The 27,837-nt window shown below is 35.8% G+C and overlaps 2 protein-coding genes across 2 annotated transcripts; one reads left to right on the plus strand and one right to left on the minus strand.

Annotated features, from left to right (window-relative positions):
* Window positions 1–1,976: 1,976 nt before the first annotated feature.
* Window positions 1,977–12,484, plus strand: LOC127848581 (beta-1,3-glucan-binding protein-like). The gene is made up of 12 exons (XM_052381126.1): window positions 1,977–2,086; window positions 2,928–3,070; window positions 3,908–4,030; window positions 4,567–4,694; window positions 6,465–6,539; window positions 7,778–7,838; window positions 8,509–8,676; window positions 9,082–9,159; window positions 9,805–9,922; window positions 10,441–10,506; window positions 11,369–11,495; window positions 12,158–12,484. The coding sequence occupies exons 2-12, from the start codon at window positions 2,953–2,955 to the stop codon at window positions 12,359–12,361; spliced, it is 1,266 nt and encodes a 421-aa protein (XP_052237086.1). The 5' UTR covers window positions 1,977–2,086; window positions 2,928–2,952; the 3' UTR covers window positions 12,362–12,484.
* Window positions 12,485–17,187: 4,703 nt separating this feature from the next.
* On the minus strand, window positions 17,188–27,835 carry LOC127848370 (integumentary mucin C.1-like). The gene is made up of 11 exons (XM_052380792.1): window positions 27,772–27,835; window positions 27,574–27,618; window positions 26,750–26,829; window positions 25,067–25,138; window positions 24,460–24,610; window positions 23,892–23,986; window positions 22,353–22,427; window positions 19,169–19,229; window positions 18,376–18,531; window positions 17,700–17,925; window positions 17,188–17,397 (listed from the first exon to the last, which is right to left on the minus strand). Exons 1-11 carry the CDS (start codon window positions 27,782–27,784, stop codon window positions 17,328–17,330), a joined length of 1,044 nt encoding a protein of 347 aa, XP_052236752.1. The 5' UTR covers window positions 27,785–27,835; the 3' UTR covers window positions 17,188–17,327.
* Between the last annotated feature and the right edge of the window lie 2 nt (window positions 27,836–27,837).

The raw sequence follows: 27,837 nt of genomic DNA on the forward strand, positions 1-27,837 counted from the left end.
GTATGTCTAATTTATCGTAGTTAAGCGCATGTTTGAAGACAAGAACATACTTTGCGTATGTCTAATTTATCATAGTTAAGCGCATGTTTAAAGATTGTTTTAAAATGGATGCATTTATACAAAGATAATTCGATTCGAAGAATAGTTCAAATGTGTATGAGAACTTTACACAATTTACCGCTCCGCTGCATATAACTCTTATTTAACACAGTGTACATAAATTGTTATGTTTGAATAATTGTATATATTTTGTTTTGTAAATACATTGAGAACATTTCGAATTGTTGTGCAAAATGTTCTCTGGTATTTTTTTCTAAACGCTGGAAATCGGTCCACAGACCAAGAGGAATGGTATGTTTGCTGTTAAACATGTGAATGGCTGGAAGAAAAATAACTTGAATTTGTTTGTAGAAAATAGTTATATAGAAACTTTCCCAAATGACAAATGCAGGAAAAAAGGTCATGTATGTGCTTGTGTATATCAATGCCCTGTGTGTTTCCTTACTTTTACAAACAAATGCGTTAGGACGTCCAAACCCAAATAGTTATGAACCGTCTTGTTTCAAGCCTTTACAGGATAAATCGATCGTCGTTACAAATGTTTATTTTTGTGTGTGTTCATAAACGTCACCTATGATTATCTGTCATTATACGACGATGTCAGCGAAGATTTACGTTTGTTCAACAAATGGATGAAAAACCCCAGAGTTCAGTCTAAAAGCACATGAGGAACAAAGGAAACCCATAGGTCTTTCTAGATGTCCAAACAAGAGAAAAGCGTTTTCGAAACCGGTATACAGTGTAGTTTATGGTTTTGTAGTGGGAACAATGTTTATCACTTACGACACACCCAGTCTATTAGTTGGATTGGAAATTGAGCCGAAAAGGTACTCGATCAGTGAGTTTGTGGAATATATGTACACTGAGATTTCCACACTCGTTTGGATACCTTTTCTACCGTACAATTTTTATCGACCTATTATGGAAATGAAATTTGTGCAAATAGGATACACGGTCATGCCATCATCAGATTCAATACTAAACTGTGTACAATGTTAGGAACATGGTGCGATTAAACGTAGAAGGTGCTAGTCCCGAGAGACTGGATCATGCGTTATTGATGAGAAAATTGAGTGATTTTGCACTATACACGTACACCAAAGAATATGATCTAGGAGTAGAAGTAATCCATCATAAGTCCAATAAATTGCGAGACACTCACACAAATTGAGCAAGAAATGAGTGAGCGCCGCTTAAAAATCGATGATAAGTTTGACAATAACGGTGATCAATCTGTTCATATTCGACTTGACAATCGAGTTGTGTTTCACACGAGTAAGTAAAACTATACTTCTCAGTCAGTTAAATCCGCAAAACTGTTCGTGTTTTGACATTACGTTGGCTATGCAGAGTAGCCTTACGATCTTACATGAAATTCCGCGAATTTACATGTAAGATGCTAAGTTATAAATGAGTCTCGCTCTGTGAAAAGGGGGTTTAATGCATGCGCGTAGAGAGTCGTCCCAGATAAGCCTGTGCAGTCCGAACAATCTAATCAGGGACGACACTTTCCGCTTAAACTGGAATTTTACTAAGAAGAGACTTTCTTTAAACAAAATATGCCATGACAGCGGAAGGTTTCGTCCCTGATTAGCCTGTGCGTACTGCACAGGCTAATATGTGCCAACACTTTGCGCACATGCATTAAACCCCTTTTTCACAGATCGAGGCACACACTTATATTTATTTTGTCATAAACGCGCGGAAGTTTGTTATCAGGGTTATACAGATGAGGATACAACTTTGGGGCACAAGAGCTCACAGTGAGATATCCAGATGTTTTCCGCTTGACAATACGACTTAACATAAGTAGTATACGAGCAAAATGCTTAATATCCTCCTTTTTAAACGAGATATATGGTGGAAATAATTAGACACCATCCGCCGTGTAAGCTGATTGGGAAGTTATGTTTTTAAACCAATCTATAGATCTACCCGGACACCGGCGACCAGGATAAAAAATTGCTTCCGTAAATACCACGCGTACATCATCACAAAGGACATATGATTTGAAGAAGACTTCAAGGTAAGTAACTTTCATGCTTTATTATCAATTTGTGATTTTGTTTTATTAAAAATCTAGAAATGTATGTATTTAATAATAATAATAATAATAATAATAATAATAATAATAATAATAATAATAATAATTATTAATTATTATTATTATTATTATTATTATTATTATTATTATTATTATTATTATTATTATTTATTAGTATTATTATTGTTATTATTATTATTATTATTATTATTATTATTATTATTATAAAATTAAGCCTAAAAAACAGAAGTATCTGTACTTAATACTTATCTAGTATGCTTTATGAAATAAAGATGATTACGTATTAACTCTTTTAGAACTTCACGTTCAATTGAATATCATGGTCAACCAAATGTACAATGTTAACTCCAATGCTAATGATTTACGTAGAGTATTTCTACAATAGAATCCGAGTCTTAACTTCTAAACCCAAGTTCGAATATATGTGTGGGCCTCGCTCTGGAAAAACGTGGCTAAGTTCATATGCGTAAAGTGTTGTCCCAATTAGCCTGTGCAGTCCGCAAGTCTTGTCAGGGATGACACTCACCACTTTTATTGAATTGTTCGTTAAAAGGAATTATCTTCTAAGCGTAAATCCAGACCAGGCGGAAAGTGTCGTCCCTGACGAGCTAGTGCGGATTACACAGGATAATCTGGGACGACATTTTACGCACATGATGCATTTAGCCCCATTTTGCCAGAGCGAGGCTTATATGATTATGAATGCTTACCAAAGCAAATTCCCAACAACACCGCAGATTTTCAATCGCTATAGACCAAAATAGTCATATGTACAGTGTACTCAACCAAAAGTTATTTGTAGTCCTAGAGAGATCACATCAGTCAGAATGCTGCGTCTCTGTTTCGTCGTCGTCTTCACCGTCGTCATCGTCGTCGTGGTCGATGCGCTGCCGCAGCCGAAACTTCGTCATCTCAATCATGGAGGCTTCGAGGTCTCTATTGAAGGTGAGGGGCTGATGTTTGAACAAATAATTTAACCCAGTAATGCCTAGTGGACCCACCCATCCTTCTAAATTGGATCAATTTATTTCCAAAATTAGGGATGTCAAGTATATTTATTTCTATATTTAGAATATTTTTTACAGAAATTCCTTTAAGCAAACAGCGCAGATTGGGTCTACATTGTTTGCCAAGACTTTTTTTAGACGCTAGGAATAAATGGGTTAAACATTTTATTTAATCTCCAAGTAAAACAAAAGCGTTTAAAAAATAATATACATTTTGTATTACCGGTAGTTATATAATAGTTTTTTAATACTTTTTCAGTTTTTTTTTGTTTCTGAAATTTCATGTTTAACGCGGATGCTTTCTTTGAAGAAAAGTCACTGTATGTCACTGTGCCACATTAAATAAAGCTTTCGGAAAATAAGTTTTAAAAAGTCACAATTTTTTGTGTGGAAAAGTACCAAATACGTGACAGACATATTCGGAGAATCTACATCAGTCTGGTAATTTTAATCACGTGAACACCGGCTTATAAACAACGTTTAATTATAGCGTGGTTAATATTTAGGTTGTCTATCTAAAGAAATGTGAATAAGAAGACTATATATATGCCCAAATGTATCTTGATATTGTGTCACTAGAATGAGTGAAAATCAGCTTAAATTGAATGTTTTCATTAATTTAAGTAGTAAAGTTGAGATTGTACTACCCAAGTAGAAAATACTTTGGCTACTATCAACGGTTAAATACAGAGAATACTCTAGCTATGGTTACGCAAACAACGGTAAAATACAGAGAGTTTAAATTGAGTATTACAACAATAAAGACGTATTGCAGTGGATGGCGATTTGAAGCACGGTAAAGCGGATGTTAACGTTACATCCGGTCGCAAAATCAAGTACACGCTGGTCGGAACACAAAATGGAAAAAGGCTCGTGTCAAGTGGCAGAATGAAAACAGGTGTGGTAACAACACGTTATTAGATATAAAAGAGACAATATTATTTTAAATAGGCTGTGTTTTTATTTATTTTTACAGATATACAATTTTTAAAGTTAAACAACTCGTAGCCATGAAATGCTAAATATCAATTGATTGAACGGCCGTGAAATTAAGTTTGAACAATACACAATATTTGCGGTGTATTGCTTGGGTCGGGAGGTCGTTATATATTACGAGTAAGTTACCGATTCCTTAAAAACTCATTTACGAACTGATACCACACTTACTGAAAACTACGGCCAAATATTTGAGCCTTGTTCTGAGAAAATGAGCTTAATGCATGTGCAGTCCGCACAGGCTAATCAGGGACGACACATTCCACATTTCGGTAAGGAGGGACTTTTTTTAAACAAAAAATGCCATAAAATCGGAAAGTGTTGTCCCTGATTAGCCTGTGCGGACTGCACAGGCTAATCTGGGATGACACTTTACGCACATGCATTAAGCCCAGTTTTCTCAGAACAAGGCTCATATATCAATCAGCTCCTTTTCAGGGGAGACGGGAGTTTCTGTGGTCCCTCAGAATCAGCCCAGCCAGGGCTGGCTGGTGTTCCGTGACGATTTCGATGGCCCCGTCAGCACCGACAACTGGGAATATGAGGTCTCCATGTATGGCGGCTATGTAAGTTATAATAGGGACATTTATTTGAGGCGCGCTCTGAGAAAAGGGGTCTAATGCATGCGCAGTCCGCACAGGCTTATTTATTTGAGGCGCGCTCTGAAGACGTTTATCGTTTAATTAGTGTAAATGTAATTTAGTCTCGCTTTGTGAAAAGGGGTTTTAATGCATGTGCGTAAAGTGTCGTCCCAGATTTGCATGCGCAGTCCGCACAGGCTAATCAGGGACGACACTTACCGTATAAGCTGTATTTTTGCTAAGAGAATACTTCTTTGAAACAAACAATACCATTAAAGCGGAAAGTGTCGTTCCTGATAAGCCTGTGCGGACTGCACATGCAAATCTGGTACGACACTTTACGCACATGAATTAAAACCCATTTTTCACAGAGCGAGACTCACACACATTTACACTAGTTAAACGATAAACGTCTTCCATAGTGTTGTATATTTTTGTTTAGCTGGGATGGAAAAAAAAATTATAAAAATAAACATAATTATGAGTCATGATCTATCTTTAAGAATGAACCATAACCAAACACTAAACCATGTCTTTCACTGAACCAAAACGACAGCAGTCAGTCGAACAAGTCGAAGAGATCAGCCGTCCTTGGCGCCAACTAGTGCCTTACCTGAAAACGTCATATGATCATATAATTATATACACTAATAAATTATATAAAACCACGATAACAAAATTCAGCAAAAGTACAAATTAAATCTATACCATAATAAGTTTGCTTTACACGTTCACTCAGTCTGCACAGGCTTATCTGGCACATCACTTTCCACTTTTGTGGTATTTTTCGATTAAAGGAAATCTACTCTTATCGTAAATTCAGTTAAGGCGGAAAGTGTCGTCCTTGATTAGCCTGTGCGGACTTTACAGGCTAATCTGTGACGACTCTTTACGCACATGCATTAAACCTATTTATGCCTAGCGTCTAGAAAAAAGCCTTGACAAACAGCGTAGACCCAGATAAGACGCCGCATGATACGGCGTCTCATAAAGGTCTACGCTGTTTGCTTAAATGAATTTATGTAAGAAATATTCAAAATATAGAAATAAATATACTAGACATCCCTTATTTTGGACATAAATGTATCCAATTTAGAAGAATGGGAGAGTCCACTAGGCATAAATGGGTTAAACGCGCGTTGCTAGAGCGAGGCTCATATGTATGTCATCCCATACTTTCAAGCTCAGTGTTTAACAAATATGAGTCGCGTTCTGAGAACTGGGCTTAATGCGTGTGCGTAAAGTGTCGTCCCAGATTAACTGTGCAGCCCGCACATGCTAATCATGGACGACACTTTCCGCTTTTATGGTATTTTTAGTTTCAAGGAAGTCCCTCCTTACCGATAATAAAGTTTAGACGGAAAGTGTCGTCCTTGATTAGCCTGTGCGGACTGCACAGGCTAATCTGGGATGACACTTTACACACATGCATTATGCCCAGTTTTCTCAGAACACGACTCATATAATCTTCCAAAGAATCGTAGCACTGTGGCCATCTATTCATGACGGTCCAGTCAAGTGGTCCAGTCTAATACCACTGTCATAATTTTTACAGATAGACTTGTTACTTAAATGTTTTTTTAAAACTAGCAGCCTGGTCAAAAATGCAGTCAGCACATGCAAATTAGGGACGACAATTTCCGCTTTTATGGAATTTCGTTTTATGGAAGTCTATTCGAAACGAAAATCCAGTTGAAGCGGAAAGTGTAGTTATTAAAACAAATAACCACTGGTTGCTGTTGTTGTTCACTCTAGAACTGGGAGATACAGGTGTACACTAGCGACCAATTGAACGTCTTCACCAGGAATGGGAACCTGTTCTTGAAACCGGTAACTTCATGTTTTAAACATGTATTCATATATTCATCTCCATGTTAATGCGGAACTTTCTATCTTCTTCTGAATGTTCATGGCGCAAACAATTTGAATGTGGCCATTTAAAATAAAACTATTTTTATTAAATTTAATATAAGAATTGGAGGAGGTATTATGATAATAGAAAACAATAATCTAATAAGAATACAATGTTATTTTTAAAATATGTTTACTGGGGCTTTTTAAATTTTGAAGAAGCATTTTTAGTAACGTGTGGGAAAAATAAGCGAGTAAATTATTGAAAATGATAAAAATAAATTAGTAAATAAGTCTTTCCGATCATAAGTCGGGGGTTAACATTTTCATTTTTTTCTATCGAAACTTAACTAGCTAAAAAGCAATGCGTGTGAAAAAGAAAGCAAAGTGCGTGTTTTGGGTTTCATGGTCCAATCAATACAAAAGGTGCTAATATCCTGAATTTCAGATGTGCTATTTGTAATTTTTTTTATCTCATGTGTAAGTAAACAAATAAGTCCTTTAAATGTGAACAAATGTGAGTTAATGATACACGGAAAATAACCTTCCATTTAGCCCGATTTTTAGAAATTAGTTTGTACAATGTCATGTCACATCTAATATAAATTATAAACTACTTGTCGTTTGGTAGTTATTAAAATATTAGAAAAGTGCCATTGGCGCCCACATACACTTACATGATTTACTAGCATTCGGCAGAAATAAACACGTCTTGATTGGATGTCAAATACAGGAATAACCCACAAATCACATGACGTCATCAGCACGGTGATCCTGCGTGTTCACTTTCGGCAAATGGCGAACGTTTGTGTTCATGAAATTCATAAACACATTATTCTTTAGTATTTCAAAAACTTGCTTATACACAATTTTAGTTGTTTATGCGTATTGTGCATTATATGGTGAAGTTATGTATCGTTTTTTTGTCGTAATTCTATGATGTTAAATGTCCTGGTGAATTGTAATGAAATGTCTCGATTGAAAACATATTTTACAAGAAAAATCTACACACATCATTGAATATTTTGATAAAACGATATTACAGCTATGTGGTAGTACAGACAGCACGCACCATGCAAAAGATTGACACCCGCCTATGGGAATTAAACACATAACCCCGTTTTCAAAGAATACGACATTTCTGTTAATCACATACGATATGTACCTTTCTTTAGAAATTAACCGTTGATACTATTTATTATTTTAAACTTTTTCAGACACTCACTTCTGAAAAGTTCGGCGAACATTTTTTGCACCATGGGACAATGGATGTCAGAAGTAAGAATTTAATTAAAGCCACACACCATGAAATGAATTATTAGGCATATTAAATTTAAGTATAAATAAGAAACATATTTTATCTATGCCAATTAGAATAAATCTAGTGGTTACAAGGTAGAAATCCGTCTTTTTGCGCTTTAAGACTTAAAAATAATAGCGTTTGTCGAAATGGACGTATACGTCTAGAAATCCTACTTTTGGTTTTAAAAGCGGTACCGCTTGAGAAATAATAAATTACTTGCTAACTAGGCTATATATTTAATTTTATCTATGCCAATTAGAATATATCTGGTGGTTACAAGGTAAAAATCCGTCTTTTTGCGCTTTAAAACTTAAAAATAATCGCGTTTGTCGAAATAGACGTATACGTATAGAAATCCTTCTGTCTGTTTTAAAATTGAAAAAAATAATTACTAGGCTATAGATTTAATGACAATTTTGCACACTTTCGAATTGCTTCTATATGTAGCGATTAACATGTATATCCTTTCAAGGTGTGTGGCTTTAAGCAAACATCAATTTTGATTATTTTGTCGCCATTTGTATTTTTTGTTTTTTTGAAGTTCATTTTTTTTTTCCAATTGCAAACTAAGATTGTTTATGCTTTGATCACATTAACACAATGCTAAATAAATAAACAGTATTTTGGTCAAATCTTGCTCTGCAGAAATCTGGGGTTCTTGTACAAACGCTGACCGCTGGGGGTGTGTACGTGAAGGTCGGAACGGTATCCTCCCGCCCGTTATGTCCGGAAAACTGAAGAGCAAGAAGACCATCAAGTTCGGTCGGGTGAACGTGCGCGCACGAATACCTCAGGGCGATTGGATATGGCCAGGTAAGATTCGAAATGACTGATCCCGGACTTCGCTCGAGTTTCGAAAATCCCACTTATCACTCGGTACAAACACCGCTTGTCCGCTATATCAACCAATTATAGCTTCCTTTTTTATAATAACGGTTGAAACGTTGTGTGAATTTGATAGGTTAAGGAAAACCCCACTATTCTTCTGGTAAAAATAACGCTGACTCATTTATTATCCTATTTATGCCTAGTGGACTCTCCCATCCTTCTTAATTGAATCAATTTATTTCCAAAATTAGGGATGTTTAGTATATTTATTTCTTAATTTAGAATATTTCTTACAAAGCGCAGACCCTTCGTACACGTCTGAATAATTTGTTTTACACAATTATGCGAGTATATATGAACATTATTATACTTTTAATTTACTATTTTCAGCTATTTGGATGCTGCCACGTCACTTACAATATGGGGGATGGCCTGCTTCCGGTGAAATTGACATCATGGAAAGTAGAGGTCTGCAATTTCACAATAGACATGGGGCATGACAAAACAATAAAATTAACTCATATTAGAACATTTAATTTGAGCCTCGCTCTGAGAAAAGGGGGTTTAATGTATGTTCGTAAAGTGTCTTTCCCAGATTAGCCTGTGCAATCCTCACAGGCTAATCCGGGACGACACTTTCTGCGTTTATTGTATTTTTCGTTTGAAGGCAGACTCTTCTTGACGAAAATCCAATTCAGGTGAAAAACTGTCGTCCCTGATTAGCCTGTGCGGACTACACGGGCAAATCTGGGACGACACTTTACGCTAATACATTGAAACCCCTTTTCATAGATTGCCGCCCATACATAATATATGGTGGTGGTTATATGTAATACAATAGTGGAAACATGCGACTCAAGAATTGGGTTTAGCAAACAATGAGCTTATATTCCAAATAAATATATTGGAAAATACAGGCCCACTGCATGATTGCCGAATTAAATAAATTGATTTAATATGACATTTGTACAAAGAACTTAAAACGAACGGCAATGCGAACGATATCCGTGTACTGGCACGAACAGCAATGCTGAAAGATCTATGTCCGTGCACTGACCTCGTTTATCCGTTTGTTTGTTTCAAGTGTATTGATGTTGATGGCGTTTGTTTCAGGCAACAGTTTTGCGCGCGATCCAAGTGGAAATGATCATGGGCGAAACGAGATTGGTGCCACTCTGCACTGGGGACCAAGCCCGTCACAGAACAGATGGGAACTAACCCACGCGGCAAGGTATAGCGCAACCTTAAGCGTACACCCACAGCATGTTATTACAGAAAGTTATAATAAGATTAAATAAGACTTGCTCTGGGACAATTGGTCTTAATGCATGCACGTAGAGTGTCATCTCAGATTAATCTGTGCAGTCCACACAGGCTTAATCAGGGTCGACACTTTCCGCCTCAACTATATTTTCAGCAAATAACCGACTTCCATTTAACGAAAAATACCATGAAAGCAGAAACGGTGGTCCCTGATTGGCCCGTGCGGACTGCTCATTATAATCTTGGATGACACGTTTCCGCTCATGTATTGAGCCCTTTTTCACAGAACACGAATAACATATTAAATGTTTTAGGTCAAATGGTGCTTTTAGCATTAAAACCATATTGGGCAATCCTAAAGAAAATTTCTACAATGGCGGAACAAGTGGGCAGTTAAACGTCATTAGTCCCTGCAATCCCTCAGTACATTAAGATTCAATACGGTACCAATTGTATTGTGTCAAAGTGGGGTATTTCACACTTCAGAACCGACGGGTCCTTTTCCAACTCCTTCCACCTGTATTCGCTAGACTGGACAGTTGACCACATCATGTAAGTTCTAAAGAATCGTCGTGTAACAAAGCATTGATTGTGTCTTATTCTGATAAAACTGGGCATAATATATGTGCGTAAAGTGCCGTCCCAGATTATCCTGTGCAGTACGCACAGGCTAATCAGGGACGACACTTGCCGCATAAACTTGATTTTCGGTAATAAGGGACTTCCTCAAACTAAACATACCATAAAAGCGGAAAGTGTCGTCCCTGATTAGCCTTTGCGGACTGCGCAGGCTAATCTGGGATGACACTATACGCACAAGCATTACGCCCAGTTTTCTCAGAACAAGACACGATTGTTTTCCTATTCGAGCTGTAGTATACTTCAAACAGAATAAGCCTACTTTAACTATGTAAAGTAAGAAAACATACACACGGCCTTCTTTAACTATGTAAAGTAAAGAAAACATACACACGGCCTACTTTAACTATGTAAAGTAAGAAAACATACACACTGCCTACTTTAACTATGTAAAGTAAGAAAACATACACACGGCCTACTTTAACTATGTAAAGTAAGAAAACATACACACGGCCTACTTTAACTATGTCAAGTAAGAAAACATGCACACGGGGTCAATAGTATGTTTAAAGTGTAACGCACACATTCAGTCCTTCTTTATGCAACCAATACTGTGTTTGGTCTGCAACTATTTAAAACGTTAAGGTAAACTCGATATTAACTTATTTAGATTTTTAATAATTTAATAACACAACTGTTTTCCAACAACTCACAATAATGTTTGTTTACATAAATGATGTGTACCTAATCACATTTTAAATGTGAACACAAGTGCCCTGAACTAGAATATTGCTTGTGTAACGAGTAATATCTGAGAGATATAAAAACATTTCAGCGTATCTGTTGACAATCAGGAGGTTTTGCGCGTCCCGATCGGAAGTGGAGGATTCTGGCAGAAGGGCGGATTTCACGGTCACAACCCCTGGGGGAGCGGGTCCAAGGCCGCCCCATTCGATACGGCCGTATGTTTAGAGCCGCGTTCTGGGAAAACTGGGCATAATGCATTTGAGTAAAGTGTCGTCCCAGATTAGAATGCGCAGCTCGCACAAGCTAATAACGGACGACACTTTCCGCTTTGATGCATTTTTTAAAGGGAAGTCTATTCAAAACTGAAATCGAGTTTAGGCTGAAAATGTCGTCGCTAATAAGCCTGTGCGGACTGCATAGGCTAATCTTGGGCGACACTTTACGCAAATGCAGACCGGTCTTTCTGCGGCTTTTTACCTTAATTACATAAACAGTTTTGAGTTATGAATCATTATCGTTTCGTATCGTTGTGTGTTACAAATTTAAGCATCGAGTTAAATATTAACGAATCCGCGGTCGACAATGGGTTTACAAATGTCTATTGGACAAAATAATATGGCGTGAAGATTACATAATACATGATAATGAATAAACAGCCTCTCGACAAACGTAACGATTCTTTTTATTTTGTACGTCTTAGTATCTTCATCACAGAGCCTATGAGTACACGGCTATTTACGTTACGTGTATTAAAGTGCTTATCTTAAACGTTCTTGAGGCTACGTTTATTTTCCCTAACGTTTCTTTGAAAGCTACGGGTATTTAAGTGGTATCATATCACAAACTTCGCTTTACGTTCCGTGTGCTCCTCTTTCAGTTTTACCTCATCTTGAACGTTGCCATTGGTGGAACCAATGGCTTCTTCCCGGACACCTGGACATACAATAGCCGCAAACCATACTGGAACAACTCCCCCAATATTAACCAAAACTTCTGGGACGCCCGGAACGAGTGGCGCCCATCGTGGCAAGGGGACAATGTCGCTATGGAGGTGGACTACGTAGAGATGTTCCAGTACTAAACACTGGGCTAGTTGTGATTTGAGGTCTGATTCGCACCACGAAAGCACAGCTCGTTCAAGATGTAATGAGAACCCATATGCTAATGTATTCTTGCAAATAAATAAAATAAAAGTAGAAATCTGTTTCGTGTGTGGCATTTTCTAAAAATAAGTTACAAATATTGCATGGTTGTTTGCAATAACCAATTTGACTATGCGTCCATTTTCACCCTGAAACAATAGGAAACACGAACATTCGTTGAAATGATATTCCCTGCCAATTTCAAAATTTTGTAACAGACGGACGGACAGAATGACGGACGGACGGAATGACGGACGGACGAACAACGCCAATTCTATATCCCTCCGCCTTTGCGGGGGGGGGGGGATAAAAAAATTAAACGCTTACAGGTCTATGCTTCAACTTAGTTTGGTAATTAAGGATCATTTGCTAAAGGAGAAAAAATACTCAAACACTTGCATAAAGCGCCCATTACTGTTACGTTTACTGTAACCTGGATTCGACATTCAATAGGAGTCGTTTTATTCAGACAAATATAAACTAGTTTAGTTCTTATTCGTGTTCATTTTGATGAATACAAACTCACGAAGAACGGTATGGCTTACAGTAGAAAAGTGCACCATTTTATAAAGTATACCAATATTACAGTTAATCATCTATTTGCATATCGAAATAACATAAGTGCATCGACCACAGACTATCGACCACACCATTATGCAACGCGGAAAAAAATGGTAACATGGGAAAATAGCATTCTAACAACTATTTTATTAGCGAGGACATCGTTTAATTTTTTTACGACAATCAACACTACCCCCAAAACAAACAACAACACTACTCTAGCAACATGTATATATCAACATCGGTGACCTTTATGGGCCGCGCTCTGTGAAAAATGCGTTAAATGCATGTGCGTAAAGTGTCGTTCCATATTAGATTAGCCTGTGCAGTCCGCACAGGTTAATCAGGGATGACACTTTCCGCCTTTACTGGATTATTGATGAGAAGAGACTGAAAAATGTCATACAAGCCAATGCGAGATTGCAACAGGACTGCTCATGAGAACTATGTCCTGCTTCCGACGCTGCCCGAAGCCAATCTCGCAGTCGCTCGTAAATGTTCGGATATCGTCGCCGGAAATCCACATGGAATCACGGACTCTAGATGAGACAATATACGCTCCGTGATGGAATAAAGTGTCGCACACAAAAATAAAAACGAGCATGTTGTATCTCGTTAAATCTAGTATGTAACCAGACCAGCATCTAGCGTTGAAATTTTGGCTATTGCTATAAGGATTACTTTTTTATGTGTTAACTTTTTTGTTCGAAATATTTTACTAAATATTCATTGATTTTGAGTGTTAATTGGGCTTTAAGTAACACTTATTTTGGAAGCTTTTATTTATTGCACTTTTCTTGTATTATTTACATATCATTTGCATCAATTCTCAACGAACGCGGAACCAAAGATCTATAAATAAACAGGTCGCTTCTGGGGAAAAACTCTTGTTTGTCCGAAAGAGACCCTTAAAGGTGTTTGCACCCTCACTGGGAAATGACAAATAAGGCTCTAAATAGTCTCTCTTGTACGTCCCACTGACGTCGATCGTAATTAAAAGTCCCGTTTGAAACTAAGTTGACTCGACAGGTAGTCGACGGGAGGTCAACGTAAACTAGGTCACTTCCGGGGAAATTTCTTGTTTCTCCGCAAGCAGCGGTATTTGTACGAGCCTTCTGTTTATTAAGTATAGTATGCTTTTTAGGTTTTAATTCCAATATTAACACTGAAAAAATAAAGTGTTATTATTGTATACAACAACAACAATAACAACAACAACATTTATTTCAGCAATAAGGCTTATACAAGCTCTTAGCCTAATGATATTCGTTTATATATACAGTAATGGCAGATGTGGATTAAATGTTAAATTGAACACATGGTGTTAGTGCAAAAAATATATAATATATTCGTTTGAAAAAATAAATTCAACTTTGACAACAGTGTAATGTTAAGTGGTACAGTATTCATTCACTGAACATTATTTTAGCATCCGGCAACAAGTTAAAGAAATAATTAAAAATCAAATTATTTCAATCCGAGAATAACGGTTATAGTTATTTATAACAATTTAAAATTTCTGAAAAGTTGATATAACTATCTTATATAATTGAAAGCTTTGCCATTAAGAAAAAGAAGCAAAATGAAACAAGTGGAGTAGAAACAAATCAGCATTGTTTATAATGCTATTCAAATTATAAGGAGGGAGAAATTGAATTTGAGTGAAGATATATTGTGCGTGAAATAAAAGATGTATAATGTTAAAAGGTTGTTACGTTCTAAAAGACTCATTAAGTATCTAGTAGTCTTCGAAAATTTGTAGCTTCGTATATAAACTGAGCTAGGCTAATACGTATAGTTTTATTTTCACTGGACATCAGTCGTTGAAACTTTGAAATTGTTGGCCATCTGCAGTACTGAGACTTTAAAAAGTTTCTTCTTAGTTGCGTAAATATGGAGCAAACTAGTAAGACATGGTAATCAGTTTCTACAGTATTAATATTACATACTTTGCACTTACGAGTTTCTTTTTCAATATTATTGTATCGGCCCCCCCCCCCCCCTAACTATTTCTAGTTTATGTGATGATAGCGGAATTTGCTTAGGGGAATTTTATATTTTGGTTCATTAATTATGTCCTAATAACTTTCTTAAGATAAACTATGTTGGAATAAACAGTACGTATATATATGAATAACTGTACCCGGGATAGTAACAGCAAAGTCAGATCATTTTAAAGGGTGGTTTACTGCGCCTGCCTCTAACAGTTATAATGTACGAAAATATGTTTAGCTTTAAGTATATAATTCTTTTTAAATTGCAAATATTAAACTATATATTGTCGCTGTCGTTCTCAAACCTCGTAGCTACGAAATGCCACCTTTTGAGGAGAGAGAAAAAACCGTCATATCTTTTTAAATAACGATGTTTTAGAAATTGAAATTCTGTAAAAATACCAAACAAATGAAGCTGCAAAATAAGGTATAAGCCGTAGACGCGTAAGTCATACTGATAAGTCATACTGATATTCAGAAATGGTAGCTACGATATTTCGTCACCACAGTTTTGTCATTTTTATTAGGTACGACAATTCGTCCTGATAGGAAACCTCGTAGCTGCAAATATAAAAACGTTTTGGTCAAATTTGACCAAACAAAATGACGTACCTACAGGTGAAATGACGTAGCAATAAAAGCCGCATCACAATTTGTCAGGATGAAAGGGCGTTGCTTTGAAACATGCATGATCTTATTGTTATTAAATCATTTAAAGAAAAGCATAGCTTTCTAAGTAAATTATTAAATAGAGTACGCATAATGAATAATAATTAATCAGAAATTCCATCAAATAACAGTAATAGCTTAAAAAATAATGAGTGCTGTTTCCAAAAAAAAGTTTTTTATTTCCCATTAGTATTATCTTTTAATTGCAACAGAATAGTAATTTCCATAATGTAGGATAAGAATGAACATTGTTTAACTACTTACGATTAACAGAATACCCTTTAACTTCCATAAAACACACTTTTTAAATGTTTATTTGCGACTAACACAATTTCATGTTTTTCTACAATCGCTACGACTTTTTGCCCGACAAAAAAGCCAACAATCAAGCTACAACCATTTTGTAACGTGGCTTTTTCAAAGGCTCTGATTGGCGTACAGCTACGAGATATAGCCCAAAACACGCGTCAGACTTCCTATATTCGGAAAAGACGAAAAAAATTGAAAATTTTGGAGCTACGAGGTTTGAGAACGACAGCGACGATATATATTTATAATAAATAAATAGAATAAATTTAAATAAAGAAAACAAACTATCACTTTGTTAAATATTATTTTGTCAGTTCGTAATCTGCGAAATATTTGTATCTTTGTTCGTCAGTGGGTAGACGCCCCACAGAAAGGTAACACCTCAATGACCACACTTTAAAATAACAGTAAAAGCTTTATGGCGAGGATTAGAAATATGTGTTTGTTCCATTATGTAGGTTTGTTTTCAGTTTACAGTAAGAATGATGTTATAATTGTTTTGTCCTACTCTTTGTTAAATTTTTGTGAATAATGTAAAATAAAGGTCTGACAAGCAGATGACTATTTTAAGATTGTGCATATCTAATAATACATGTAGTTTCACTACTAAAAATGTATTGACGAATATTGTTTTTGCAACATCATTTTCTTGCGAACGAAAACACAATGGATTGATTAAAGAGGGCAGAACATTTCATTTTCCGAACTGAATTCAACAGATATATTAACCGGTTTTAGACTTGAATTCATAACGGTCAAATTATTTCGAATGTTACCGATTTGTTGAAGAACGACACTAGAGGGTGTTTCGTTTCTCTTATTGATTGTCCCTTATCAAACTAGGTTGAAGTTTTCCATTTAACCCATTTATGCGTAGTGGACTATCCCATCCTTCTAAATTAGATCACTTTATTTCCAAAATTAGGGATGTCTTGTATATTTATTTCTTTATTTAGAATATTTCTTACAGAAATTCCTTTAAGCAAACATCGCAGACCTAATGCGCATCATACGGCGTTTCATCTGGGTCTACGCTGTTTGCCAAGGCCTTTTTTTCTTGACGCTAGGCATAAATGGGTTAAGGACATATTGTCCTAAAAGTATTAAACGAACATACTCTACGGTCTTTCATAAGTTACAATACCGCTATCAATTTCTTAAAACGTAAAACGGACAATTAAACGTGCAAGACATTTATATGGGATTGAATTAAACTACTAACGTAACTTACATATTTATGCAGAATTTATTTAAGAATAATTTGCTGCTGATTACCCCCGTAACATTTGAAAAGAAATTACAGTAATGGTTGTCTAAAAATTCTACTTGAATTACTTGGATTCTAACAAAGAATTACAGTAAAGGAAACACTTTACACACAGTGCTCCAGTTCAATCAGCGTCACATTTCGGTGATTGCAGTAATGTTTTGCAAAAAGGCACCTGTAAGACAATAAAAAGTATCGAATTAAATATATACACAAATAAATACAGTATTTAAAAAATGCGTTTAACAGATATTGTTGTTTGTTTGACGAGCTTCTCTATTTCTATCTCTCTTACTGTAATATAACATTCTAAAATACGGTTGTCGGGGTAATACAAACTCAACTTACACGAAAATCTGCAAAAGTTACCTTTAACAGCCTTTGGAACAACGTTAGAGCAATAATCAAAGTGATAAACACCGAGAGTAATGTCTATAAGATGATCAATATGTATTCTACTTATTTGGTATAACTCACTTGTTTATGTAAAAGACATGATCGGACGAACAGACCGGATCCAACTCCTGACCACATGCTAGACTTGGGTTTTGACAAATGGCTGCTATAACTGGATCCTCTGTAGTCGTAGACGTTGGTTGCAGAGTTGTCGGTGTAGATCCAGGGATTGTTGTTGTTGTTGTTGTAGTTGCTGTTGATGATGATGATTGTGTTGCTAGTGGTGTAGTCGCTAATGTTGTTGTAACTGTGGAAGAGGATTTTGTTTAAGAACTTGTTTTTGCCGATAGGTTGTTTTTTGCTAATTGTTATTGGTTTCGTTATTTAAGTCATAGTTTGTTGTTGATGAAAATGTTGTAGAGAAATATAGTAGCATTTATATGGCAGAGTTACACTGAAGAGGATATTTCGCCCGTCGAAATGTCGTTCAAACGGTATGTGTTATGAATTAAAACTTTAAACAGCTTTGAATATTTAAAAAAAACTCCATAAAGATGATATTATAAACACACAATAGACATGATGATACTTAACTGAACAGCACCGATACATGTTTCATTTAATAAACTATACCTCTGTTTCTTCTGCGTTTATAGAAATAACAATTATGTTACCAGTTGTATGAACGACAATATGCTAACTGCTGTCATGTGTATCTTATTTAATCAATGCTATTAAGTAGCAACCAACATTTTACCATGAACTATCGTGGTTTGTTGCTTGGTTGTTCTTGTGGTGGTCGGAGATGGTTGTATTATTGTCATAGCCGTGGTCATAGCAATCGTGGATTTACTAGGACATGTGACGCTGTTGCAGAGGTCAGACGTGCAGCACTGGATGTGACAACTTGTGTCTATGAAATCACAGTACATACGGCATAGGTTATTATCGTTTGAGTTAACCAAAGGTCATAACACATTGTATGCAATACTAGAGGTTAATATTCAGAGATTCTCATACCCTTTTTTTTTCAAATATCAACATTATCAATTTATTGATGCTGGGACGTATTAAACATGATTAATATTTTGAAATACAAGTCATAATATTAAACTAGTTACAAAAATGGTGCAAATAATTTTCTATTAAGAACAACACTTCTTCATTTAGAGATGCTTTGATGAACGCATGTAACCTAGCGTATCATGATATTTAATAATTCACTATTTTGAAACTATTATCATACACAGACTTAAAATAGCTCTCTCCACACACAAATCAGTTAAAGTTTATAATTGAGTCATGTTATGTAAAGCTGGGCATAATGCAAGTGCGTACAGTGTCGTCCCAGATTAGCCTGTGCAGTCCGCATAGGCTAATCAGGGACGACACTTTCCGCCTAACTTGGATTGATGCTACGAAGAGACTTCATTTAAACGAGAAATATCATAAAAGCGGAAAGTGTCGACACTTTACGCACATGCATTATGCCCAGTTTTCACAGAACGCGACACCATTGTTGAACTGATGGGAAACAAATTACTCATCACCTGCCGTCTGTCCGAGAAGGGCAAGAAGCTGTGTTACCTTCAACTTGTCCTGTTCACAGTCCTGCAGAAGACATTATTAAGCGTGCTGACATTCATTTTTACTATCTTATGAATGAAATGGATTTATTAACAATATAATTTAACATATAATATATTAATACAAATATATAGTATGCGTAGATTTTGCATTAATATGCGACACGTAAATGCAATATCTAAATGTCATATTATCAGTGTAATTGCAGCTGGCACTAGGCGTAGCAGATCTGATTGTGAAACAGTCGTAATGTTTATAAGCTAGTACGCTTTTTTAAAACTAACGTAAATTAGTGTGTACATTTATGGATTCTACCATGCTCAACGAACGTCTACTCTTACAATAGACATTCATCACATTCGCTACCCATCGAACTATCTTTAACTACATGTATAATTGTCCGTCCATCAAAAGTAACGTGCTTTAAAATATTAACCATGTACAGATTTTGCTTTGTCACGTAATTGCGTATTGTTCGTGGAAAGGACACAGTAACCAACAAAGTTCATTTCTGATTTCTTTGCGTTTTATTTCTGCTTATTAACACAACACAACGTTTCCAAAATGTTTGTCTAATACAAGATACATGCGAAGCCCGCAATGGGCCCATCCCGCGAAAGCCAGCAATAATGCGACTTGTATGTTCGGCCGTTTAAGTAAGACTGTCCATAAATATAGATATAAACAACGAAAGCTTTGATAATTGTTATGTGTACAATTCTGATTGGCTGTGTAACGTCACGTGTCTACATGTACAATTCTGATTGGCCGTTTGTTAAGTCACGTGTCTGCAACCTAAATATACGTATGCAACGGACACCTAACGAATACATACGGAAATGCCCGAATATTGACACATACGGTAAGCACATATTCGTGTCCGGTAATTATAACCCGAGGCTTATGATTTGTTGATCCAGATGGCTGCCTATTTAAGATTGTATGAAATGTGGTACAAATTTCGATCATTATATAAATCCAACAATGCCCCAAATGTGCGTTTTGTGTGCATTATGTTACACAACTTTCAGTTAAACACGTGTCACGTAATCGGATGTACTTTAGTGAAGCTAAAACAAGTCTCTGATTTCTAAAATATTTCTTTTATTTTACTCTATTCCCTAACACCAAAATTGTACTATAATTTCAAAGTCAAAGTAAATAACATAACGTGTATAATTCCTAAGAGAAAGCGAGGTCCCGTCTGCCTATTTTGAGGATTATTTATACTGATCCCGTTGTGTATTCGCTTAATTCGTGACCCACGCCTGTCAACAAGTAATGGACGTCAATGTGTGTATCTTGACGTATATAGACAGATGATGTATGATCCCTACAGATTTTACACCGCCTGTAATCGCGGGCCCCTATGTAATTTGACAAGCCAATTTGTGTTCACAGGTGTATTCACACCTGGAACACGCATCGGAACGTCAGTCCTCCCGCTTAACGTATTTACCAACCATTTATATGCATTTTACGAGTCACGAATCTTGCTTAATGTATTTACTAATTGCTTATATGCATTTTGCGAGTCACGACCCCCATGTTTTCTGTTAGTTACATCTCGCTGAAATATTTCTATTGACTTTTCATAAAGTAACATATTCATTATAACCCATTACATTACACATCTACATAATCAATTTTCAAATTTCATTACACCCTACCCTAAATTAGTTTGTTTATACAACAATAACACGACAATAACAACACAATAATGTACAATGAGATAAATTCTATTATTATATATATTATATGTATACCCTACCCGAAAGTTCTATGACGTTACACAACTCACTCTTTCAAATGATTTTTTTCTATTATTATATATATTATATGTATACCCTACCCGAAGGTTCTATGAGATAAATTCTATTATTATATATATTATATGTACATTACGTTACAGCTTAAACAACTACGAGTAAAGTAGTTCTGTAGTAAGACAAGGAACATTTAAGTGAGTGAAATCGAATTGTAAACATCTTTATATATTACAAATGCCCATATGATTGATGTCTTCAACTTCACTTCTAGACCAATTGAACAAGTATATTGCAACCCAAAGAACATTTATTTGCAATAGCATTATATAAGGTGCAATACAAATCATGTGCTAAATCTAAGGGTGAATTGTTTTTTTTATACAAAGTACCATGAAACCTAAGTATAGCGGCAGGTGACGCGAATTGGCCGGTGTACTAAGATGATCACTTTATTGATCATACTAGTCGTAGCCTCGGTGAATCACTGATTAACCCGATCATTCAACTCAATGTATTCCATGTTAATTTTCAGACGCTTCAAACTATCTTTGCGATTCAAATACTCCCCGTCATATTATTTTCAAACCCTTGACTGGCTGCCCAAAAGTGAATGACCTGTGTGCAAAACTAACTATTAATTGGTATTTAATTATTGCGAGTACATGAAAAATGGACGTGAACGCTATAAAGATCATTTTAAGAATGTTCCGAAAATGGTATTAAAAATCAATTTATATTGATGTAATATTTCCTCAAGATAATGGGTACCTATAAGTAGTAGTTAAATAAGTGACAATTACTTAAAACGTTGACCCTACTCTATAATAAGTTATTTTGAAAATGTCACCATACTTATAGAAAAAAATTGTCTCATCCTTTTATTTGTTTTCTCGCAGTATGCCGCATTGCATATTAAAGGCAGTTACCGCAATGAGTTTTTTTTAGCCGCAAAAAAGACGCTTTATAGACGCTATGACGCCAAAGGTTAGTTACAACAACGCAGATTACTTTTCGAACTGCAAGTTACCTGCATCTGGAACGCTAAACACATGTGAAAAAAGCTAACGTAGTGAAATATACTGACCGTTTGTTGCTATAGCCAAGCAAACGTTATACTAATTCGTAATATGTAACGTTTTACCTCGGTGTGTTTTGAATATACCTCTTTAGTTCAGTGTCAGCTATATTCAGTTGACCGCTAAGTCAGGTCGGACTGTAGAGTGACCTCAGAAATCATGTGAATATGTTATTAGTTATGTCACACACGTGCAAGTGAACGTTTAAATGTATTTGTATCTAGCGATACTTTGAGTTTCGAATAAAACACATGGTATGGGAAGACATGGTATACGAAACTACGTCTGCATTTATTTCTTACCGAAGGGCTCTTACAAGCTGTCTGATATACCACGGCTTTATACTCAGGTCGGTATTCGAACTTTAGTTGACATACCTGAAATGAGGTAGAAATCACGCTGACAATAGATCCTCATATTTCCCATAGGCATATTTCCGATCTACGGTTTTAAGAAAGTATAAGACCTAAGCTTTGCCGACCGGTTACAGCACGACGGTTGATTATTTTAAGGTCAGAGCATATTTTAGGCTCAAATATTTAACATAAAGCGCGTTAAGGCTTGTTAAAATTATAATTTTCCATGCATTCAATAATTAACAAGTCAAAAAACACATATGTTAACCTAGAACAGATTATATGCTATACCAAAGCAGAAACACATTTCTATGATAAAGGTCATACGTCAAGATTGTAAGTCGAACATATCATTTTAATGCTTTGTTTGAGCTGTAATTGCGTCATGTTTAAAACGATTTTAAAGCCGTTTTCAAGATAAAATTATTCGTCAGAGACAAACGTCAAAGCATAGCAATTTAATGCTTACATATGGCTTCCTTTAGCCACATTGTCCTTATTTATAAAAATAAGAAATATAGCCTTTTATGCTACAACAGAGCTTTGTCATACGCGCCGGCTAACATAATGACGCAGCGCCAAATTCAAAACACCTATTCTTACCGAATATTTCCAAAAATAATATCTGTGCGACTGTAACATGATGTTTTGTAGATATTGTAGATTCCACAAAGCAATTTGTAATATACAAATGTCATTAACCCATTTATGCCTAGCGTCTAGAAAAAGGCCTTGGCAAACAGCGTTGACCCAGATGAGACGCCGCATGATGCGAGACATCCTTAATTTTGGAAATAAATTTATCCAATTTAAAAGGATGGGAGAGTCCACTAGGCATAAATGGGTTAAATTTGTGCAAATAGTGCTCCAACAATTGTTTATCATTGTCGGACATTGCTTAAAATTGATCTGCAGTGTCCGAGTTAATAAATGTATGAATATTCTCACCGCTTTGACTTATTAAATGTAATATCACATCTTTCTCAACTAATCCATACGAAAACACAGCAACACTATACAAATTCATATGAATTTTTATTTGAATCAAACTCTATCGCATTCTTGTTTCTAAAAAAACTCTCTTGAATGATTTAAGCGTAACGGTCGTGTATCGTGTTTAGTATACTTCAGTATCTGATTTCAAATTAAGACGTTGTTAAAGAACCTTACAGTATCAAATGTTAGCATGTTGGCTATGTTTCTTGTCCTAAAGGAGCAGGTAACACTTAAAGGTTCAAATAACCCATTTTAAAGACAATTTCATAATCTGCGAGTAAAGGACAAACTAATGCACCTAATTACTAACATACTATATATGTTTCATTGATTTCTAAAAAGATGTATATACAATGGAACTGTCCATATGTGCTTTGTGCATGTAACGGTACTGTGGGTATGCATACATTCAGTGGCAGTCGATTTAATGAAAGTCATGTTTGAAAATGGTATAGCCTCGTCTACAAACAGTTGATATCTTAAATGTACCTGGTCCGTTGAGCATTGGCGTATGGTATCACACGAATCCGAGTCCTGTTGTATGTCACAGGAATAACAAACTGGTCCCTGGTCTTGACCAAAGCCTTGCAATGAATATGATTATATTCTCACGTGAAATAAAAAAGCACAAACATGTGCATTGTAGTGATGCGCGAATTTATTTAAGTCATTAATGTTAGTTTACAAGTATAACCTTTGCTCCTTTTGTGCGACACAATTTTAAGATTAATTAACAAGTAATAAATAATAATTGACATTGACTACTCGGAATGATAATCTTTATTTAAAAGCACGCGTTCGTTCATTAACCCATTTATGCCTAGCGTCTAGAAAAAAGGCCTTGGCAAACAGCGTAGACCCAGATGAGACGCCGCATGATGCGGCGTCTCATCAGGGTCTGCGCTGTTTGCTTAAAGGAATTTCTGTATTAAATATTCTATATATAGAAATAAATATACTAGACATCCCTAATTTGGGAAATAAATTGATTCAATTTAGAAGGATGGGAGAGTCCACTAGGCATAAATGAGTTAAAATGTTATTAATATATTTTTACCTCTCTGTCCACACAATGCTTGATTGCACAGATTTCCATGACAACACTGTGAACAAATCACAGTCTCACTCCTGCGCCGATGGTAGTCGCTTGTGACCGAAATTCTGCCATCAAAAAGTCGTTTTCCAATTACTGAAGGTGTCGAACATTTCTACATAAAAAAGACATTTTTCGAATTAGAAATTTCCATTATCAACATAAACCTGTTTTTATCAAATAACAATGTTTTAATATTTTACTGTTTACAAGCCAACTACAGTTAACGAATTAGGTATGTAAAGAGAAACATAATACATATATAACACTTATAAAACAAATACAATGTGTTATTTCTTATAAAACTGTTTTAATCTATTTATGCCTAGTGGACTCTCCAATCCTTCTAACTTGCATCAATATATTTCCAAAATTAGGGATGTCTAATATATTTATTTTTATATTTAGAATATTTTTTATAGAAATGCCTTTAAGCAAACAGCGCAGACCTTGATGAGACGCCGCATCATGCGGCGTCTCATCTGGGTCTACGCTGTTTGCCAAGGCCTTTTTTCTAGACGCTATGCCTAAATGGGTTAATATTGTGGAAAATGAAACTTCAAACACTCACGACACTGTCTCTGCAGCCAAGGTTATATCGAATGTAGCCGTTTGACGTAGCAAATGAATCCATGAAACATACCTTCAATCAGAAAAAAACATATTTAACCCATTAATGTCCAGTGGACTCTCCCATCCTTCTAAATTGGATCAATTTATTTCCAAAATTAGGGATGTCTAGTATAGTTATTTCTATATTAAGAATATTTCTTACATATTTTTTTTTAAGCAAACAGCGCTGACCCTGATGAGACGCCGCATCATACGGCGTCTCATCTGGGTCTACGCTGTTTGCCAATGCCTTTTTTTCTAGACGCTAGGCATAGGGTTAACTTGACAGAAAAGGTGGATTCTTATCAAACAATATTGTTGACCGTTAACTTATAAACGTATATGAACAAAACTTATTAAGAAGGTAATTATTTTTTTATAAATAAATAAGATATAAGACACTATCTATAAAAGGCACTTGTTTAACAATGAACACCAATGTTTGAACTGCATTTCATTTATCTTAAATTAAACACACTTTCTTCTCTTTCTAATAAACGCCCGATGTAACCAAATGTGCAAAGTTCATGCAATACCGAGGAGCATAATGCGGCAGTTTAAATTCTGTTCGATTATTGTCTCTACACACTTAGCAATAATGACAACAATTAAAAAATGAGCCTCATTCTGAGAAAATTTGGCTGAATGTGCGTAAAGTGTCATCCCAGATTAGCCTGTGCATTCCGAACAGGCTAATCAGGGACGACACTTTCCGCCTAAACGTAATTTTCAGTAAGGAGGGACTTCCTCGAAACTAAAATAACAATAAAAGCGAAAAGTGTCGTCCCTGATAAGCCTGTGCGAACTGCACAGGCTACTCTGGGACGACACTTTACGCACATGCATTAAGCCCAATTTTCTCAGACCACGACTCAAATATTCAAAGTTCATACAATACTGAGGAGCATAATGCGGCAGTTTAAATTCGGTTCGATTGTTGTCTCTATCACACTTATGTACTCACTAAGCAATAATGACAAACTAAATAAATGAGCCGCGTTCTGAGAAAACTAATGCATGTGCGTAAAGTGTCGTCTCATATTAGCCTGTGCATTCCGCACAGGCTAATCAGAGACGACACTTTCCGCCTAAACGTAATTTTCGGTAAGGAGGGACTTCCTCGAAACTAAAACTACCATTAAAGCGAAAAGTGTCGTCCCTGATTAGCTTGTGCGAACTGCACAGGCTACGTTGGGACGACACTTGACGCACATGCATTAAGCCCAATTTTCTCAGACCACGACTCAAATATTCAAAGTTCATACAACACTGAGGAGCATAATGCGGCAGTTTAAATTCTGGTCGATTCTTGTCTCTATCAAACTAATGTACACACTAAGCAATAATGACAAGAACTAAATAAATGAGCCGTGTTCTGAAAAAACTGGTATTAATGCATGTGCGGAAAGTGTCGTCCCATATAAGCATGTGCAGTCCGCACAGGCTAATCAGGGACGACACTTTCATCCTAAATCTGATTTTTGGTAAGGATGGACTTCCTGGAAACTAAAAATACCATAAAAGCAGAAAGTGTCGCACCTGATTAGCCTGTGCGGACTGCACAGACTAATCTTGGACGGCACTTTACGCACATGCATTTAGCCCAGTTTTCTCAGAACGCGGCTCAAATCATTGTTTATACTTCGTGGGCTCCGCAAGTTTCCACTTGTGAGCAAGCAACTGGTGAAACGACGCCCTGACAGGACAGGCAAACATCGGCCACTGCATTAAAGGTATACATACATCACGTTTAAGTACAATTATTGATAAACAAAGCAAAAATCATTACTATGATTAATCAATTTCATCTTTATGGCGTATTTTAAATTATCTATAAAATTTCACTATATGCTATATGCAACAAATGTGGTAATCAATCTTAAAAACACTATTTTTGAAGTCAGAGCATATGCTGTTAAAACACTGGCGTATGAGACAACAGCACTTTAAACACTATGGCAAGTGAAGGCCACTATATAACGTCCTGGAGTCCGTCTTATCAAAGATCGTACGACATTGTTAACTTACGATTGCATTTTGTACTTTAAAAATATAAGTGATTATGATCTATATGTTTCAAATATAATGGATATTTAACAGCTTCTTTGGAAATGAAGGGAAATGTTCAACAAAATTAATTATAAATGCGACGGTTACGTATTTATGGCGCTTCGAAAATTGCATCGTAAGGTAAGAATGTCGTACGATGTTTGATAAGACGGCCCCCTGCATTTTGCGAGGCACTTAAGAAGCCATTAGGATTTTTTATCGATTAATTTGCGATCTAAAATGTTATTATAATTATAGATGCCAAAACCGCTGCTATACTTGCATATTTGAACGTTGTTTACATAGTGTACACAACTATAGTTTTTTGTTCAATGTGGGCAATTCTGTTTTCAGTGTAATTGTATTTATAATTCACAATACATGTACTTAGATTTAAAAAAATACATAGCAACTTACCGATTGACTTGTATAGTGTAAAACACATCCCCAGTAATAACAAACCTGAAAAATTTAAATAAAAGATGTATATTGAACGTAAGACATATTAATAAACACAACAATGTACATTTGTTAAATATCGTGTTTTATATTGATATATAATTATATTGATGTATTGTACGCATACATTCAAATCAAGCGTCGTAATACACAAACCTTGTATAGACATTATACTTCAGTCTTAAACATACGCAGTTGAAAGGAGTAGCTTCAAAGACCCTT

Source organism: Dreissena polymorpha, chromosome 10 (genome assembly GCF_020536995.1).
Source record: "Dreissena polymorpha isolate Duluth1 chromosome 10, UMN_Dpol_1.0, whole genome shotgun sequence".
NCBI lineage: Eukaryota > Metazoa > Mollusca > Bivalvia > Myida > Dreissenidae > Dreissena > Dreissena polymorpha.

Bases quoted from the DNA above. Each gene is read 5' to 3' on its own strand.
- LOC127848581 (XM_052381126.1), top strand. From the start codon at position 2,953: ATGCTGCGTCTCTGTTTCGTCGTCGTCTTCACCGTCGTCATCGTCGTC. The intron at 4,031-4,566 runs GTGTGGTAACAA...GCTCCTTTTCAG, and splicing joins AAGTGGCAGAATGAAAACAG to GGGAGACGGGAGTTTCTGTG. The intron at 7,839-8,508 runs GTAAGAATTTAA...CTTGCTCTGCAG, and splicing joins TGGGACAATGGATGTCAGAA to AAATCTGGGGTTCTTGTACA.
- LOC127848370 (XM_052380792.1), bottom strand. The intron at 19,230-22,352 runs GTAAGAAATAAA...TGTCTTCTGCAG, and splicing joins CAGCTTGTAAGAGCCCTTCG to GACTGTGAACAGGACAAGTT. The intron at 17,926-18,375 runs GTAAAATGTTGG...CCTCTTCCACAG, and splicing joins ACAAACCACGATAGTTCATG to TTACAACAACATTAGCGACT.